Source organism: Mustela nigripes, chromosome 3 (assembly GCF_022355385.1).
Source record: "Mustela nigripes isolate SB6536 chromosome 3, MUSNIG.SB6536, whole genome shotgun sequence".
NCBI lineage: Eukaryota > Metazoa > Chordata > Mammalia > Carnivora > Mustelidae > Mustela > Mustela nigripes.
Window position 1 is genome coordinate 68117354 of NC_081559.1, and position 17640 is coordinate 68134993.

Sequence of the window (17640 nt, forward strand, 5' to 3'; positions counted from 1 at the left end):
CAGGGAAGTGAGCAGCTAGAGCGGGGCAGGACACTTTAAAGGTCCAGTCCCCAGGTTTCTGGAATGGCTCCAACCCTGAAGATCCAAGTCTTAAGAAGCGAGGGTCCTGGGAGGTGGAGAAATGAAGCACATTTCGTTGGTTTATTTGACAAGAGGGTGTGATTGACCCCAAACTTCCTTTAAGGGAAGTGGAAGAAGGGATATCTAAGATCTTAAGAGTGCTGGAAAATGTTCCAAGTCTGAGAAATGACTTAAAAGCTGGACAGTCAGGTGGGATGAGGTGGAGTGTTGCAAGAAAAATAAAGCGTTCCCACCCCACCCCTCAGGACAAACAAATAATAAAGCATTTCCTTTATTCTGAAGCATGACCATGGGTTACTAAATATTTATAACATTGACGTTTCTGGGTATTCTCCCCACGCACCAGGGACAAAGTCTACTGGTCAACGGGTCTAGAAGAACTGGGTTATTTACTTTCTCACCAGCATATTTTACCACTGGCCACGCCAACGTGCTGCTTAGTGCCTGGACGAATCCCTCATTTTATCCACGTTCCAATAGCTGGGGAGCTCTGTCTCTGACCTTGATAAATTCCTTGATAAAACTGTATTTACCAGCAGCTTCCAATATCACCTGAGCCCTCCCATCCTTTAATGTATAAACTGCTTCTCCATCCATCCCCGTTTATTATCTTGTCTGTAACTAGACATTGCTGGCAGAATGCATCCCCTGCAGAAACTAGGCCTTCCCACAGCAGGATCCGACAAATCCACATCAATGCGGCACCACGCAGATTTGTAAAGAAGCAGGGATGCCTAATATCTCTCCCTGTGACATCTGGAGAAGGACAAGTAAAGACCGGGTCCATTCCCCGGCTGCCACTCAGAGCAGCGAGAGACTCCGTTCGCTTCCCCGGCCTCATCGGTTACTCTGTGAAGGTGCTTGGGAGTTCCCTCCTCCTGCTTGGGGCACAGTGTTCCCTTGACTCTTGAAAGCCAAATTGCCTTCAGTCCTTGGGACCCTTTCATTACTGTTTGAACAGGCTGGGGTCTGATTTGCAGGATCTCTTCTCCATTTTTTTCCCCTGTCACCCCCGTAAAGACCAAAGCACGAGAGGTGCTTCATTGCCACTGTTTGCCATGAGTAACCCGCTTTTAAAATGTGACTCTGTGCAGTGATTGTGGTGGGGAAGGCTCACTTGTAGTTGTTATCAGGTGCCCTTTGGTGGGGTGGGGGCTGGGGAGGACTACAGATCAAGAGCAGAGAGATGAGTCTTTCCTGAGACGCTAGATGGCACAGCAGCTCTGAGCTGGCGGCCTTGGGAGAGGCTGGGCTGGCTCTCCTTGTCACCAGCCACAAACCAGAAGAACCACCTGGGGCGGGAGAGGGACTCATATTGTGATTGACTCCTGTGGGCAGAGGTTGACCGCTTGTGCTCCAGCTGACCTCCTCTCCAGGACTTCCCTCCACTTTGAGTCGTAACCATAGGCTGACGCCCCAGGAACATCAGTGAGTTTGCTCGTGGCCAACCTCCTGCAAATGCTTTTGTGGCTTTGTTAACCGGGAATATACTCATGTTTTTAGAGTAAGTCCGCTCGCACCTTGCAGTCCTGACTTCTGTCACCTCATTAAAACATCTGCTGTAAACAGGACCGAAAAGTTCACTGCTACCTGGGTGGATGGCCAAATGACAGTGGCTTGCCCTGTGATCACGCTGACCACGTTAGACCATGGGGTTGTGTCTTTCTTTCTTTCTTTCTTTTTCCCCCTTTCATTTTGAATGTTATTTAGGACTCAGAGACGAAACTGTTTTTAGGCTTTGTTCCATTCTGTTTCAAACAGCTGCCGTGGGTTTCTCCACAGCACCCAGCTAGTTCCTGTGGAAGCGTTTGCTTCTCTGGAGTAGTTATCAGTGACTGGAGGACTGGGTGGAGAATAAGCCGCCACATGGATTTCTGCGCAGGTGTGGTCTAGATTCCCAACAGAGCCGCCTCTAAAGGCAGCAGAGACCATGTTTCCTGGGAGGCTTCACTTTATGAGAGGCACATGGGGAGCAGGCTGGCCGAAGCCACCTCCCTTCCACCCATTAGTTGCCAGACTAAGGAGAGTTTCCCAGGAGTGGAGCCTTTCTGGGTAGAGCTGCTATTCCTCCTCTGTGCCTGGCAGGAGGGCCCAGGTCTTCTCTCCCAGGCTTGTCCCTGGGCATTTGTCTTAGAGAGCAGGTCTTAAGTTTTAGCCCGACTGGAAATTCTGCACTGCCTCCCGCTCTGAATGGGGCATAGGAAAGATGGCCAACTGCCCACTGACCTGAGAGAAGCCGTCTTTTGGTGAACCACTCTGACCCTCTCCTGCCCTTGTCTTGTCTGTTGTCTTCCCCTCGTGGTAGTTTCTGTGAGGGTGGTGCTGTGGTGGCTTTAGTCACTTCTCAGACATTTTCTTCCTCTCTACTTTCTGTCACCCAAGAATTCCTAAAACTCTCTGGTCTGCCCATAGTACTATTTTGTGGTTTGTGGTAATGGTGATGCATGTTTGTTTTCAGTGCTGTTTTGGATTTTAAAATACCTTTCCCATCGGACTGTTAGTATGGCAGACAAAAAATGGCCAAAAAATGGCTGAGCCCCACAAATGTTGCTTGGTCTGCGATGGCCCCCTCTCTCCAGGCTACCACTGATCTTGATTTAATTAGACAGAGTGACTTTCCTCCTCACAACTGGATGAATAAAATCTATAATCCTATAGAAAATGTGTCTTTTCTATCATTTTATGGGATTTGAAGAGGTGAGGTTCAATATTCACATCCTAGCTCCTTCATCCATTATTAATTTAGTAATTCATCATGACACAAACCCGTGCCATATCAAAAGTGAATTGTGTCATGGGCATTTCATCTGATTTGACCTTTATTAGGAAGGATAGCAGAGCACAAGCCCCCATTTCCCTTAGGCCACAGAACAAGAACTGGTCCAGAGTACTGCTGCCTTCTTCTTTGGGCAGACCCTGAGTTCAGCATGAATTGTAAGAACATGTGTTCATTCATCTGATGAGTTGGTAATAACGCTTTCCTGCACTTGGGCTGTATTTCCAATGTGTCGATACTTTGTGTATATTAACTCATTCAATCTTTATGACAACCCTGTTTATTATTCCCATTTTACAGAGTCAGAAACAACAAGGCATTACACCAATCACGTACCTAGGAAGTTCCCGATTTAGATCTCCAATCCAGTGCCCTTTGCACGACCAGATGCTGCTTATCTTGAGAAGAGCAGACTAGAGTTATGGATATTTAAGCATTCTTGACTGTATGTGGTAATTACCACAGCAGCAGGACCATGTGTCATGGAAGAATAGGGTTGCAGAACCAATTTTAGCTAGGAGAGATGACATCTGAGTTGGGCTTGCAGCAGAACAAAATACAGCGAAGAGAGGAGCATGTGGAAAGTCTTGGAGACATGAACAAGCCTCACATGTTGGAAGAATGCAGAGGTGTCTGGCATGGCTGGTGCAGAGCCATGAGGGAAGGGGTGAAGGAGGGGAGACAGAGGAGTCCGGGAAAGTAGATTGAGGTCCGCCTTCCCAGAGCCTTGTGGGGGGATGAGGGAGCCTTTCTGGACCAACTGACCTTGTGGTACCTGTGGCTTATCTGGAAGGAGATGGCCAGGAAGCTCTTGGAGCTCAGGGACATCTGTTTGGAGACAAAGATTCAGGTCTCAGCATTACATAGATGAAAGTTGGGGGGTTTTCCCCAGGGAGAGACAGGAGAACACACTGAGCACAGAGCTGACAGCAGAACCCTGGGGCGTAGCACAACCCAGGAAGTGAACAAAAGAACAACAGACCAGAGAAGGCACGATAAGCAGCACTTTGGAAGGCAGGAGAGAGCCAGGAGGACAGCGGCTTGGGAGAGCAGGGAACTCCAGGCAGCGCTCAGCTGGCCTGGGGCAGCAGGGAGTGGAAGAGATTGCAAAAATTCTTCACATTCTTTCCCATCTTCACCTCTCTGCTCCCACACTCAGCGAAGGTCCTAGGATGACCCAGTCGAGACCCGGCTCAACAGCAGCCTTGAACCACTGTGTCAAATGCTGCATTGAGAATCTGACCACGTTCTTCATGCTAACTTCATGTAACTCTTGGATGAAATAGAACCATTTTCATTTTTTTTAATTGAAATATAGTATAAACAGTACAGAACTGAAATATCCGTTCAATATGATGGGATTTATAGATTCTAAAGGCAGCGCTCTTTTTTTTTAAATCGGTAAGAGTTGATCACTATGGTGCTCACATCAAGACTATCGTAAAAACTCCTCCTCAACCCTGAGACCTGCTCCCAAAACTTTGAAGCTGTCAAGATTTTACAGCTAAATTCCAACCCTTTCTTTCCCCAACTGAGTTTTCTTCTTCCCCACGGAGGTGAGAATGAGGCTTGCCAACTGTTTTCCCTTTTAGCCAGGCTTCTAGGAGGGTCCGTGCTATTTGCCGCTGATGTCAAGTAGCATGAACAGCAGGGCTGCTCCTCGTGCTCGAGAGCCATAATCCTATTACGCCCACCTGAGACTTTCACATTAGCTGCCTCTGTCGTGGGAGATGGGCTGAGGTGACTGAATTGACTTTTAAATCCCTGAGGGTCCCAGTTTCAAAATCCCCAGGTCTAAGTCAAGTAGTAGATTAGGCCCCTTACTGACAAGGCCTGGCTCCCAGAGAGCCCGAAAGGCCTTAGCTTTCTCTTCCGGTGTCTTTGGGTCCCACACTTCTAGAGTTCCATCCCTAAGCACCAACCAGGTTGGTACACAGTTGTGTCCTTCTTTGGTGAAGTTTCGTAGGAGGTGAAGCTGCCTGGCGTCATGGATTGGATACCTGTCCCTTTGAATAGTCAGGATTAGAAAACATACCCTCTGTGATGCTAGAAAAGAAAGATCCTATTCTTTTCTTATGTCAAAGCTGCCCTTCAAAAGGTAATGCGGGAGGTATGCAAAGAGCTTTTCTTCCTCCAGGTAGCCACACTTGATCTGTCAAGTCCCTCCTATGACATAGACTATGGCTGCAAAATCATTTTATCCAGGCAATTATTTTAGAATATTTACAATTCAGTTTTGATTGCTCAGACTACTTACCCAATAACTCACGAAGTTTCAGATGTAATTTGCTGGCCCAAATTTCATACTTTATCTGTAAAATTTGTTTAACTTCTTAAGCAAGGGTTTGAGCTTTGAATATCACTTTGCTGGTTTGTTGGGTCCCCCGCCAACCCCCCCCCCCGCTTAAATAAATATGCAGGTACTTTCATATTCACTACTTCTTTAGCTCTCACACCTGTCTCAGGAAGGTATTGTTCTCAATTTACAGATGAGGCTGACACTAATGTCACATGGCTGGTGAGTGGTTGCACTGAGGTTAAAACTTGATCTTCGGACTCAAAATCCAGTGCTCTGCTCAATACACCCACACCCTCATATTTATTTGAACAAGGAACGCTTTTTAAAATGTGACATAATTAAAGATGAAACACCATCAGAAACACTTCATTGAGGTTTAAATGTTTAACATACAGTGACATTGAGGAATATCATAAATTGTTGAAATTTTAGAACAAAATACATAGACTGATGGTTATATAAAAGGTTACATATATGACTGCACCAGTTAGCTGAGAGTAAATGCTGCCTGTCCATCCACATAGCATTTTGAGAATTAATAAACAATTTGTTTGTTTTTTAAGTTTCTGAAACATGTTTGCTAGGGTTTCTTCTATTGCAGAGAGCACAAAAAACCCAGATTATTGACCAATCGTATCAATTATCACTGGTTTATCATTAAACACTATTCGCGATTCCAGAAAATCACAGACTCAGAAGAAGATTAGGAATCTGCTCAGTCCTCTTCTGCCAAAATGTCCGTGATACCTTCATATCCTATCCTTAGAGGCAGGTAATTATATATTATTTTTATAATAATTAATAGAAAAAAAATTTAGATACAACACTGATTGACATCTCATGGAAGACTGGTCATCCATGGGGCATCTGTGGGTCTCATTTGGGAAATGAGAGTGTATACCTTCCTTCTCTCCCTTTCTTCCTAATTCATCCCAGACATGACTATTTGCCTCCTGCTCATCTCATGCCCTCATTTCCTCAGGGGCAGGAGAGAAAATATTGAGTCTGTATTAACCCTCTATTTGAGCCCTGCGCTGGAAGCATGTTACATAACCCAAAACAGTGATGGGAGCATTCTTCTGTTAGGCTAAGACATCACACAGGATCCCAAATCATTTGGATCAATCATCTAGTTGATGAAATCAATTGTTCCTAGATGTGTTAAAAGACAAGATTTGTAGCTATTGATTCAGAGGGTAATGAAAAGCAATTTTTTTAGAGCAGTCATCACAAAGTGAGAGAATTAGCTGATTATAATGTGAGTAGGGATGTTCTTCCCTCAGATTGGAAGGGAAGGGTACTATGGGCACATTCTTTCATCAAGGAACCCATTCATTTCAAAAATCCCTTTAGGGATTATAATGGCATGATCTTTCCCTTTGTCAATATCTTTTTGCAGAAATTGCTCCTAAGAAATCCCCTTAACACATTACTGATCCCTGAATCCCATTTCTATATTTCAAGTTTTTGCAATGACTTTCTTTCTCATTGTTTTCTTTTTACTTTTTCTCTTTGTAGACCTGGCCAGAGGACTGTGGATGACCTAGAGATTATCTATGAAGAGCTCATTCACATTAAGGCCTTATCCCATCTGTCTACCACAGTAGGTTGTCTCCTGGTTGAGCATCCTCGAGGAGGGTGTGGGGTGGAAAATGCACTGTTAGCAGTGGAGAAGAGTATTATGGTATGGGGGTGGTGGTGAAGGAATACCTGAATGCTACCTCATACCTCATAAATCACCCCCACTCTCCCTCATGAGATGCTAAGGAAGTTATACCCAAGAACAATCCCAAAATGGATCAAGTATTATCCTGTTGTTAGTGGTTGTCCACATGCCCTAAATCCTAAAGTAGTGTGAGTGAGTAGGACCAAAGAATGAACTTCATCCTTCCAAAAATGAATCTGGGTTAGACAAGAGAGCTAGGCCTTAAGAGGACCTCTGAGACACTTTCATTGAACTAGAGAGCCAGAAGGAGAGACATCGAGATGGCCTGTCTTGGCCCACAGGGCCAGCTTTGCCCAGCTTTGCTGCCCTTTCAAAAGGAAGCAGAAGTTTCGAGAGAACATTGCTTCAGATGTTAGAGCCTAATAGCAGTACCCAAAAAATGTAGCGAAAAATGGCCCTATTGTTATATCAGACTCTGAACGTTTACGTGATTAGGTTATTTAGGAGGGCAGTGGACAGAAATTTGGCCTCTAAATAGGGACAGAAATACCTCCTCCCATAGAAGAAATGCAGGAATGTGATTTCCAGGTAACAAGTCTCCTATATGCTAGTAATTCAGCAGCAATATAAACAGAAGTTGTTTCAATATCTGCAGATCATATTCTAAGGCCTCTCAGCAATATCTCCGTGTCTAATTTGCCTTTCATTCCCAGCTCACTAGATGGCGTTATGACATCACTTGGTTGCCGTGCCTAGGGTCATCGGGTGGTGGTGGTGGGGTGGGGGTGTATTAGGTCTCCTGACAGCAGTGAGGAACTTGCTTTGCCACAGCTCCAAGCAAAGGGCTCCCTTCCCTCTTCAACTCAGAAGGAGCCGCCTTCCCATTCCTCACCTGCTGCACTTCTGGGGGTCTAGCAGCTGGTTTACCTACCTGCCTGCAATACTCAGGGGTATGGTCTAGCCCAGCCGCCCTTCTCCCACACCACTGCCTGGTCATCCTCACTCTGTCCATTAGGGTGGGCCTAGGTCTAATGCCTGGGTGCCTCAGCTTGGGTAGTAGGCATCATGAGTTCGTGCTGTAGAGGGAAGTGAGGGGAGACTCCTTTCCCCTACCTGTGCTCCAGATTCCCAGCATTCCCCTGTTGGGACCTGCCCAGCGTGGTGGGATTTGAGAGGATGGCAGGGAGTCTCCTCTTCCAGCTCAAACCCCAGGGGCCCTGGCATTGTGGGAAATTCTCAGGTCACTTCGTTCTTAGGGAAATAGAGCCAAAATCTGGGGCCATAATTTAGAATTTTTAAAATAATCAGCTGTGTGGGAATATAAATCCTCTCACACATTTAGGCTTAATTATTCACCTCTGAGGCATTGACTTGCCCAACACATGGGTAGCTGACTCAGTATGTGTGAGGAAAGGAAGGGCCTCTCACAGCAACAGAGTCTGATGAGATCGTAGATGTTCCCACCTTCTCACTCAGGCTGAACCACGGGCAGAGAAGCTGGCTAGTTCGTACACATGAAGCTGTGTTTTACATGGCTTCTGGGGAGATCATCTTATATATGAGTTAGCCTACAAAATCGCTCTTGTCAGAGCCTTAAGAATCTGGTGGCAAATCTAGTGAAAGTGATTCTGCATGAGAGGAGCTGCCAGCAAAATGGGGGGTGGCTGTCTGGACATAAGGGTACAGTCAGCACTGCTTGGAAGGAGAACAAGTCCCACCCCACCCCCCAAATCTACCCATTCTGAATTCTTTCTCTTTTTCCTCTAGGTGAAACGAGAGTTAGCAGGGGTCCTCATTTTTGAATCTCATGCCAAAGGAGGAACTGTGCGTAAGTAAACGTGTTGAACTTGTGCCCAGCGAGCCTCTCGTGAGCACAGGCCCCAGGAACCTGACTGCAAATGCTTTCTTTTTTTGGGCTCAGGTCAGACTTAGTAGAATGTCGCGTGGTGGTTTGGTTTCTCCGGGACCTGGTTTGTTCTCAGCATGCGTCTGCTCTGCTACTGCATGGGGGTTTTCCTTTCCAGCTTCGTAGCTCTTGGTGGCCTGAGTCCCCACTTGCTCCCTGCTGACTCGAGACAGTGTTTAAAGGTGGGTCGGGGGAAACAGTGACTTCGTCAGGAAAGGACCCCACGCAGGACCTTTGCACAATGACTTCACTTCAGTTTGGTTTTCGGAGAATAAGTCTATCTTTCGAGATTCCTGTTAAAGCGATAAATGACCCTGCTTGCTTTTTATTCTCTCACTTCTGCTCTCAGCTCCAAGAGAGAATTTCTTTGCTTCAGATACTGAAGCAATGCTAGTATATCATCTCTCCAGAACCCAAGCTGTTTAGTTCTATGCTGGTATTTGGAAGCAAGAAACTGAAATTTGATATTAATAAATGTGATCAAAATTGTTTAGGCCATCATTTTCCCCAAGTTCTCCAAAATCACTCTTGAGAAACATGGTTCATGGTCTACTCAAGTCTGCCTTCTCTAATCTCCCAGGGAGAATCAGAAAACACATCAAGATGCTAAGGTTTGCAGATATTCTGCAATAAAGAAAAATGTTCACTCCATTTAAACGGATACTTTTTAAACTTAGTGAAACACAGGACACCTTTTTAAATGGACACCTGTTAACTTTTCAAGAGATGTTCTTTGGAAAACCTTGCCCTTTCTTCAGACTGTGTTAGTCAATAAAGTAGGAACATGAATCGTAAAAGCAAAGAGTTATAAAAACTGTATTTCAAAATGTTTTACTTTCAGTCATCAAAAGTGGTATTCCTAACATGTGTATTTATTTTAGTAAGAATGCTTTTTCTCTACATTTTAAAAGTTCATTCAAATATTTTTTATTTTATTTAAAAAAAATTTTTTTTAAGATTTTATTTATTTATTTGACAGAGAGAGTTCAGAGGTAGGCAGAGAGGCAGGCAGAAAGAGAGGGGGAAACAGGCTCTGAGAGAGAGCCAGATGTGGGGCTCAATCCCAGGACCCTGAGATCATGACCTAAGCCAAAGGCAGAGGCTTAACTCACTGAGCCACCCAGGCACCCCGAATATTTTTTATTTTTATCATCGCTGATGACTTACAGCATTCATTTTTTTCATTCAAACTCTTGATTGTTTTCATTTTATTAAAAATAAAATATTTAAGTATGGTGTCTGGGTAGCTCAGTTGGTTGCGTGTCTGTCTCTTGGTTTTCCTTAGGTCATGATCTCAGGGTGATGAAATCAAACCCTGCATCAGACTCCATACTCAGCATAGAGACTGCTTGAGAGTCTCTCTCTGCCCACCCCCCACCCCATCCCTGCTCGCTCACTCTCTCTCTCTCAAATAAATAAAATCTTTAAAAAGAATAGAGATTATTATAAGCACCTTTTTCATCTTCATCAAACACTAACATTATCCCATTTTTTTCATGTTTTCTAAAGAATGAAATTATAGAAACAATTGAAGACCCCTTGTTCCCTCCTTTATCTCATTCTTTTCTTCTCTCCCCAAGGTAACTCCTACCTTATATGTAGTGGGTATCATTCCAACCTATATTTAAATAACGTGTCGATATGTATCCATAAACAATATGTAGTTCTGATTTGCATGTTTTCAAACTTTCCCCTTGTGGTCAGATTACTTTTAAAAACTATTTTCTATAGCATCATAAGTTTTGATGAATGGTGGGAGAAAGTGTATTTATTGCTTTAAGAAATGGATTGCTAGTGCACTGAATTCTAGTAAATTCATATCGTTTAGAGCATAGCAAGTAGCACAGTGTTTCTGTTCCTTTCCTGTTCTATAGAAAAGGAGATACTATTCCACCTGAATAAGTTAGCATTTGCCAGTAATTTTTTTTCCTTTTGGAATAAATGCATAATTCTGGGGACTTAAAAATGATGATTTGATAAGCTGTAATTTATATTGATGTGCTTCTATTCTTGTCACAAGTCTTTTCATCTTTTTGTATCTAGTGTTTAACCAGGGGGAAGAAGGCACCTCCTGGTACATTATTCTAAAAGGATCAGTGAATGTAGTCATTTACGGCAAGGTATATATATATATATATCTTTTTCTTTTTGAAACTTTGTTATGCTCCATTTACTAGTGTGGCTATAAGTATTAACAAAACAGTGCTACAATTAAACTTGCAACAACATTGTTACTCAATCTAGAAAAGACATTATGGCATCTCCAATCATAGATTATCTAAATTACATTCAGTAGAATTGAACCTTCTGGGACTCCTCTCCTCAGAGATGTATACATTTTAAATAAATACATAAAATATATGCATTTAAGTTAGGCCATAATCCATATTCCTCAATGAAAAAAAAATAAAACATTATAGTGTAATTATGTAACTCTCCTTGGCATTCCTGGGTGCAGCCCATTTATATATACAGTGTGTGGGAGAAAGGGGGTCTTGTGGTGTGAGGCTGAGTGGGTGTTTGCTCAGATTCGGGGACCCTCTTCATCAGAGTATTCTGCTCCCTCCAGGGTGTGGTCTGTACCCTGCATGAAGGGGATGACTTTGGCAAGTTAGCACTGGTCAATGACGCGCCAAGAGCTGCTTCTATCGTCTTGAGAGAAGACAATTGCCACTTTTTAAGGGTAGACAAGGAGGATTTCAACCGGATCCTGAGGGTAAGTCCAAGGTGAAGTGTGGCCGAGGGGCATCTCCTTTTTCCTTATGCCAGACAAGCAAAGATGGTAGTGTGGTGCTTATCGAGCAGTACTGCTAATACCGAATGCTCTAAGAGTAAAGAGCCTTGGCTACATACCTGGTATGGTCTCTGTGCTTTTGTGCATTCTGGGACCCAAAGAGGGTATTCCAGTAAAGCTGCAAATGGAGTGTGTGCGCTGGACCAGATCATTCCACACATCCCTACCGGCCCCTGAGAATTAAAGAAAAATAAGGATTGCCTTGGCCAAATGTCGAAGTCTGAGACATTCTCTTCGGCAAGTCTGGCTTTGCCATGTTGTATCCTTCCCCGCCTCACTCTCCAGCTCTTTCTCCATCCTAGACCTTCTTAGTCTCTACCTCCCGTCTCTTCCCAACTCTGAACCTCTCCTGTATCATCACGCCCTCTCCTGATTTACTGAGTGATTACATGTGAGTGGGAATTTCCATCACTCATGGTTATCCCAACCAAGCATTTTCATTTCAAGTGTTTTATGTCAAATTGATTTGTACTACAGGAATTTCAGACTTCAGCAGGTAGGTGAAGAATAATTGGGGTGATGAAGATATGAAATCGTACTTAGGGTTGGTTCTGCAGATGGGCCTAATCTAAGCTAGTTTAAGTATTTGTGAGTGTGGGTGATGTTGAAGAGATGTGGTCCCTGGTCTCCCCCCTCCCAGACACATGCAGCACGCATGCGCCCATGCATGCACAACCCCTGGTCCCTTAGGAGGGATGACAGAGCTTGGGCTGGTGGCCTGATTGTGGCCTTCTGGGGATGATGGTGATTTCCTACCACCCTTGGCCTCTCAGGTGGCCCGCAGTCCATCCTGTCCAAGCTTGAGTTCACGCTGAGAGACTGTTCCCTCGAGGATCGCTTTGCTCTTCTCCCTCCCTGCCTCTCCCAGCCTTAGCTTCTTTCTCTAGCCTACCCTGATGTCCGAAATGCAGTTTCTGTGCTTTCTGGTACATTTGGCATTACTTCATGATGATTTGCAATTCCTCCTCCATTCCTTATGTAGGAACACCTATTTGTACACAACCTTGTTAAGCATTTGCCTTTGGTAGTAGAATTTCTGACAACATTTGGGAATGCTTTTGTTTGTCTTGGGAATGCATTCCCTTAATGCAAAGGAAGTTAAATTTAAAATTATATGCCACCAAATAATATAGAGAAAAATGCCTTATGGAATTTGACATGGTTCTTAACTGATTTCTTTTAAAATGGGGGCCAAATGATGAGAAAAAGCATATTCCAATTTTTAACTTAATTGTTTAAATAACATTGAAATTTAGAGGTAAACTTTCATAACTCTTTGAAACTTACACACACAAAATTTGCACTCACCCAAAAATAATTCTTTGAAAGAATCAGATTGGGATCATTATGGATACAGTTTACAAAATTGGCCAAAATAACTGACAAAAAATGTTTAATACATTTCAAACAGATTTTTTAAAAAAGTAAACAGAGCCTTTTGATGAGAGAGAAAAGGTACAAACCCGTGAAAACCACACACCCTCAGAAGAAAGTCAGAATACAAAGCCCACCACCTATTTTTGTAAGGATGAGTGCCCTTGCTCTCCTGTCTTCCCACAATGCCACCTCTCTGAAAGGTTTCTCAGAACACAACCCCCTCTTCCCTCCTCCGCTGTTTTTCTGAATCTGGGGTAAAAGCACAGCTTTAAAACCACGAGATGCAAACCTCATCTGGTCCTCTCCCTGACCGTTCCAGCCCTGACTTTGAAAATGACTTAATTTGTAGATGCAACAATTAGCATCACAAGCACCAAATGAGTTTCTGAAGCATTTGAAATTTTTTTCATTGTCTGAGAAAACAGCAGCATCTGTATGTGGTGTAATTTGTATTTACAGGACGTTGAGGCGAATACAGTCAGACTTAAAGAACATGACCAAGATGTCTTGGTGCTGGAGAAGGTCCCAGCAGGGAACAGGGCTTCTAATCAAGGAAACTCACAGCCTCAGCAAAAGTAGGTTTGCATCCAACACTGCAATTGCCAGACTATGATTAACCTTTTCACATGGTATCATCATTTCTACAATAGCATGCTCTCCTTTTTTGTGGAAGACAGCAGTGTGTGTGACTTTTTTCTCTCTATTGACTAATCACACATCTTGTGGAGTATAATGTATCATTTCTGGCACTGCGTGGAGTGTGGTGCTGCCTGGAGGAATTCAGAGGAGACTGTTCCCCTACTCTGCAGACGCTCTCTGTCTACGGTGTTCAGCTGTAATAGCTTTGGAAGAGAAGACGGGGAGAACAATGCAAATAAGAATGCCAGCCAGTGCGAAGGATGGGAAGGCCCCGAGGTGATGAGAACCTTTGGTATTTGAATTTCATGTGTAGGATTTCCCAAGAAGTGCTTTCATCTTATCGGAATGAGTATCTTGGCCGGGAACCCAGACTTCAAATATAAGACAGCCTATTGATTGCAGCCCAGAAACATCCATTTGTCCTTATCAATACCCAGTCCTGCTAACACTGAAAGGAGGTCTGCTCCCCATGTCTCGGGTTCCCTGTCTAACTTGAACCTTTTTCAGCTCTCTATGCTCAGTTCCATCTTTTGTTGCAACTCCTTGCATGAGGCTGTTTTCCTCATCAAAGGTACCAACACTCAAATAGGAAGACAGAAGAATAAGGAAATGTAGCTTTAAGAAATTGTAGAAGATTGCAGAATCTTGTTTTTAATGTAGAGATCAATCTTCAATCTTGGAATAATAAAAACACCCATTCTGTAGCTAAAGAAGTGTCACCAAATAATATATTGAAAAAGAATGCCTCCCAAGTAATTTCCCTTTGTTTGCAACAAAAATGGGGTGTTCCTTTAATCAGGCTACTCACAGTAACTGATGAATTTATACTGTTTAGACTAGAAAAGCCCAAAGCGCAGACATTTTCATCTGGATGAATCAACATATTTTCAAAGAAGGCAGGAAAAAATAGAATAATGTTGGATAGCCATAATGTATTTTGCATGTTTTGTGTAATCCTTACAACAAAACCCTGTTAACAGATGGGAAAAACTTAGGCTCAGAGAAGCAAGTTACTTGCCCAAGATTACAAAGCTTGTAATGACAGAACTGGTACCAGGTCCAGCTTGACCAGTTTAAATGCTTTTCTGCCTTTGGCCATGAAGTTTACTATAGCCAAATACAGTATGTAAATACTGTATCCTCAACACTATCACCTAAACATTGCAGACCAATATATTTCAAAAGGGCTGACATAAAACAAACTTTCACATATAAGCTTATAAATTGCCAACCAGAGTTCTTTTTTTTGGTACTATCCATTCTTAAAGATGTTCTTACATAAATGTTTTTAGAAGTCATCCTTTGAGCCCATAGGGGATGAAATTGAAAACATTTTTTATGTGAAAGTTTGGCCCCTCCCCGTTGATTTTCCTTAGGGTGCTTAAATATATCTAGACCATTTTATAGTGGCAATCTGCATTCTTTAATAATGCCTACAATGTCTCAGGAAAAGTTTGCTACCAGAAAAAGGAAGCCTTGAAAATTCTCCTTAACCTTGAAACATTTGACCAAGAAGTCCCCTGGAGGCCCGCTTCCTTCACCTCTTCATACCACAGGGGAATGATCAAAAACGTTTGCTTGTTACAACATAGTCTATTCAGAGCGCCTTCCAAATATAGATTTTTTTTTTTCATGAAATCAAACTAAAGGGAACAGAAGAGGAGAAGCCCATGTATTCAATTTATTTTAGGCCTGGATCTGATTTCCGTTATATCTCCTTTTTTGTGTTCTGCAGACCAATCCAGATTTCTTATATAATTCAAAAACGTGTGCATGTTCACAGCAAACCATTTAAGAAATATCAGTCAGCGCAAAATAATGCAGTAGGCAAGATCAGCTCCCTGAAGAGGAAAAAGCCATTCTCTCAAGGGGCCCCTTCCCATGTTGGGCTTTCTGAAGCCAGACCAGAGTTAAAAGGGGGCACCATGTGAGTGAATTTTGGCCTGATGTTCTGGATAACTTTGATAATATGCCAACAATGCTGTCTATGGATGGACTTAGGAATTTTGAGGGCCTCTGTCTTTTCAGAAATCATCCTTTTTGAGCTCAAAGGGGGTCACCACATTGGTGCTGATAGTAATGTTATTTTTCTGATTCGCTTTTCCCCTGCGAAATCCAGAACAGTTTTTTATGTATGCATTTTAAACTTTCAAAACTGCCTGACTACCCAAGCCACTCAACTCTGAGGATGATATTAAAACGTCAGTAGCAGGACAGTGTTTCTCGTGATGAATAAACTATCTGAGGCTCTCTAACGTTTACCATTTTGGATATCTTCTGCTCTGTGGTTACGTGATTTTAGGAGGAAAGAGAAAATTTGAAGGGACTATTCCTGTTTTAGTTCCCGTGTTACTTTTTCCTGAGACCTATCAATTTCTCAGCTCCATCCTGTTTGCAGAAAGATAGTCTCTTTTAGGCTCTCCTCCTTCCCCATCCTTTATTGTTGTTGTTCTAGGTGCAGAGAGAAGTGTCCTCATTTCTAGACTCGGTGTTTGGAAAAGATTTTCTGTCACAGGCTTAAAATCCCACAGCTTGGATAATGTAACCAATTGGGGTTTTCTTTAACTTGGACTAGAGGAGCTCCTTCATGCAATAAACTGAAGGGAGCCATGCTGTCTGGTGTTCAGGTCCCTCATTTAAACAGAGCTCAAGCAGAGGGCGTCTGGCAGCGTTCAGTGTGAGACAAAGCAGCAACATGATGTTTCAGCAAAGCCCAGAGCTGCAAGGTCACAGATGGCTACGTCTGGCCAGGAGCTCCTTGGCCCTCCCTCTCTAGAGTTCCCTACCCTAAGAGAGTGTCCACACCTGTACTACCCTCTGTGGAGCTGGTGAGGGAGAGGATGGGCGAAGGCAGCCCCCAGCTGTTACCACTAGAGGGAGCCATTTGTAGCAAAAACAAGATCCCGGGGCCTCTGCGATCCACTGGGTGGACAGTTAGATACTGTTTCTCTCTGATGAGATGATAGTTTCCTATCTTGGCTGCCCCCCACACACGTCTTTATTCTTCTTGGCCTGACATAATACTCTAACTAAGGAGTGTCCAAACCAAAAACACCAGAATGGGAAGCCAACCTGGCAGAGCTAAACTTCAGAGGCAGGAACGAATGTCCAACTGATTCCACATCTGCTCTGTAGCGAGCTTTAGAGCCCGCAGCTGCCTAGCAACAGCTGCCCAGTGCCCTGTCCAGTCCACGTAACTGGTGTTTGATCTGATGTATTTATACACTTAAGTAAATAAAACTTGTTTTCGGAAACAAACAAGCTCCCGTTCAGCATGTGTGGCCGGTATCTAGACATAGCCTCAATCCGGAGCATCTTGGATCCAGGTACCCACCCGGAGTGACACCACAAGACGTACACCTGTGCTCCAAAGCCAGCCCAGGCTCACAGCAGGCCCTTAGTAACTCTGACCACAGGTCTGCGGCCTCCCCTTGCCAAGCAGTTTCTCCATCTGCAGAGTGATGATCATATTTAGCAAGCAGGAATAAGCCTGACGACATTGTTCAGTGCCCACCCAGCTGTTTGGGGCATAGTAAACACTCCACAGAGGCTGATGCCCTCTGTAACCCGGTTCCTTGTTAACGTGGTCAGATGCTACTCATCTCCCAGCTCGTGTGGGAAGCATGACCCGAGAATCGTGTGTTTCAGGAATTATTGAAGGACCTCAGCAATTTTCTCCATTTATGTGTCTGAGTCATTATAGAGACACCCTCTCTTTTCCTCGAATAGGCACCACCTACACAAGGAAAAACCCTTGTCATTTGCCTTATGTATTCGGAGAAAAGAGTGACACTTTTGAGATTAAAATCTATTATTTTTCTATTCCCCCTTTCCTCTTCCAGACTCCAAAGCCAGGCTTCCTCAAAGATGTAACTCTTCAGCTCCTTTCTGGTCCTGAGTGCATGTATACACTCACAAGCACCCACAGCATAGTCCTGGCTAATGGTCACCTTACCTTTCAGGGAGCCGGCGTTTGCTGCCTCATTGAGTCCCAGGCTCGCGCCACCCAGTCTCTGTTTTCTCGTGCACAGGGTTATAAGTTGGCTTGCTCCTTCTATACCCCTACAGGCAGGAGGTAAAGACCTTGACAATTAATACTTCG

The 17640-nt window shown here is 43.7% G+C and overlaps 1 protein-coding gene across 6 annotated transcripts in view; it reads left to right on the plus strand.

Moving 5' to 3' along the window:
• Positions 1 to 17640, plus strand: part of RAPGEF4 (Rap guanine nucleotide exchange factor 4) — a 288407-nt gene that overhangs the window by 215948 nt on the left and 54819 nt on the right. For all 6 annotated transcript variants that reach the window (XM_059394172.1, XM_059394171.1, XM_059394173.1 and 3 more), the window contains 5 exons: positions 6675 to 6759; positions 8590 to 8650; positions 10772 to 10848; positions 11298 to 11444; positions 13359 to 13474. In XM_059394172.1, coding sequence (XP_059250155.1) covers positions 6675 to 6759; positions 8590 to 8650; positions 10772 to 10848; positions 11298 to 11444; positions 13359 to 13474 — 486 coding nt within the window. The remainder of the gene's footprint in view (positions 1 to 6674; positions 6760 to 8589; positions 8651 to 10771; positions 10849 to 11297; positions 11445 to 13358; positions 13475 to 17640) is intronic.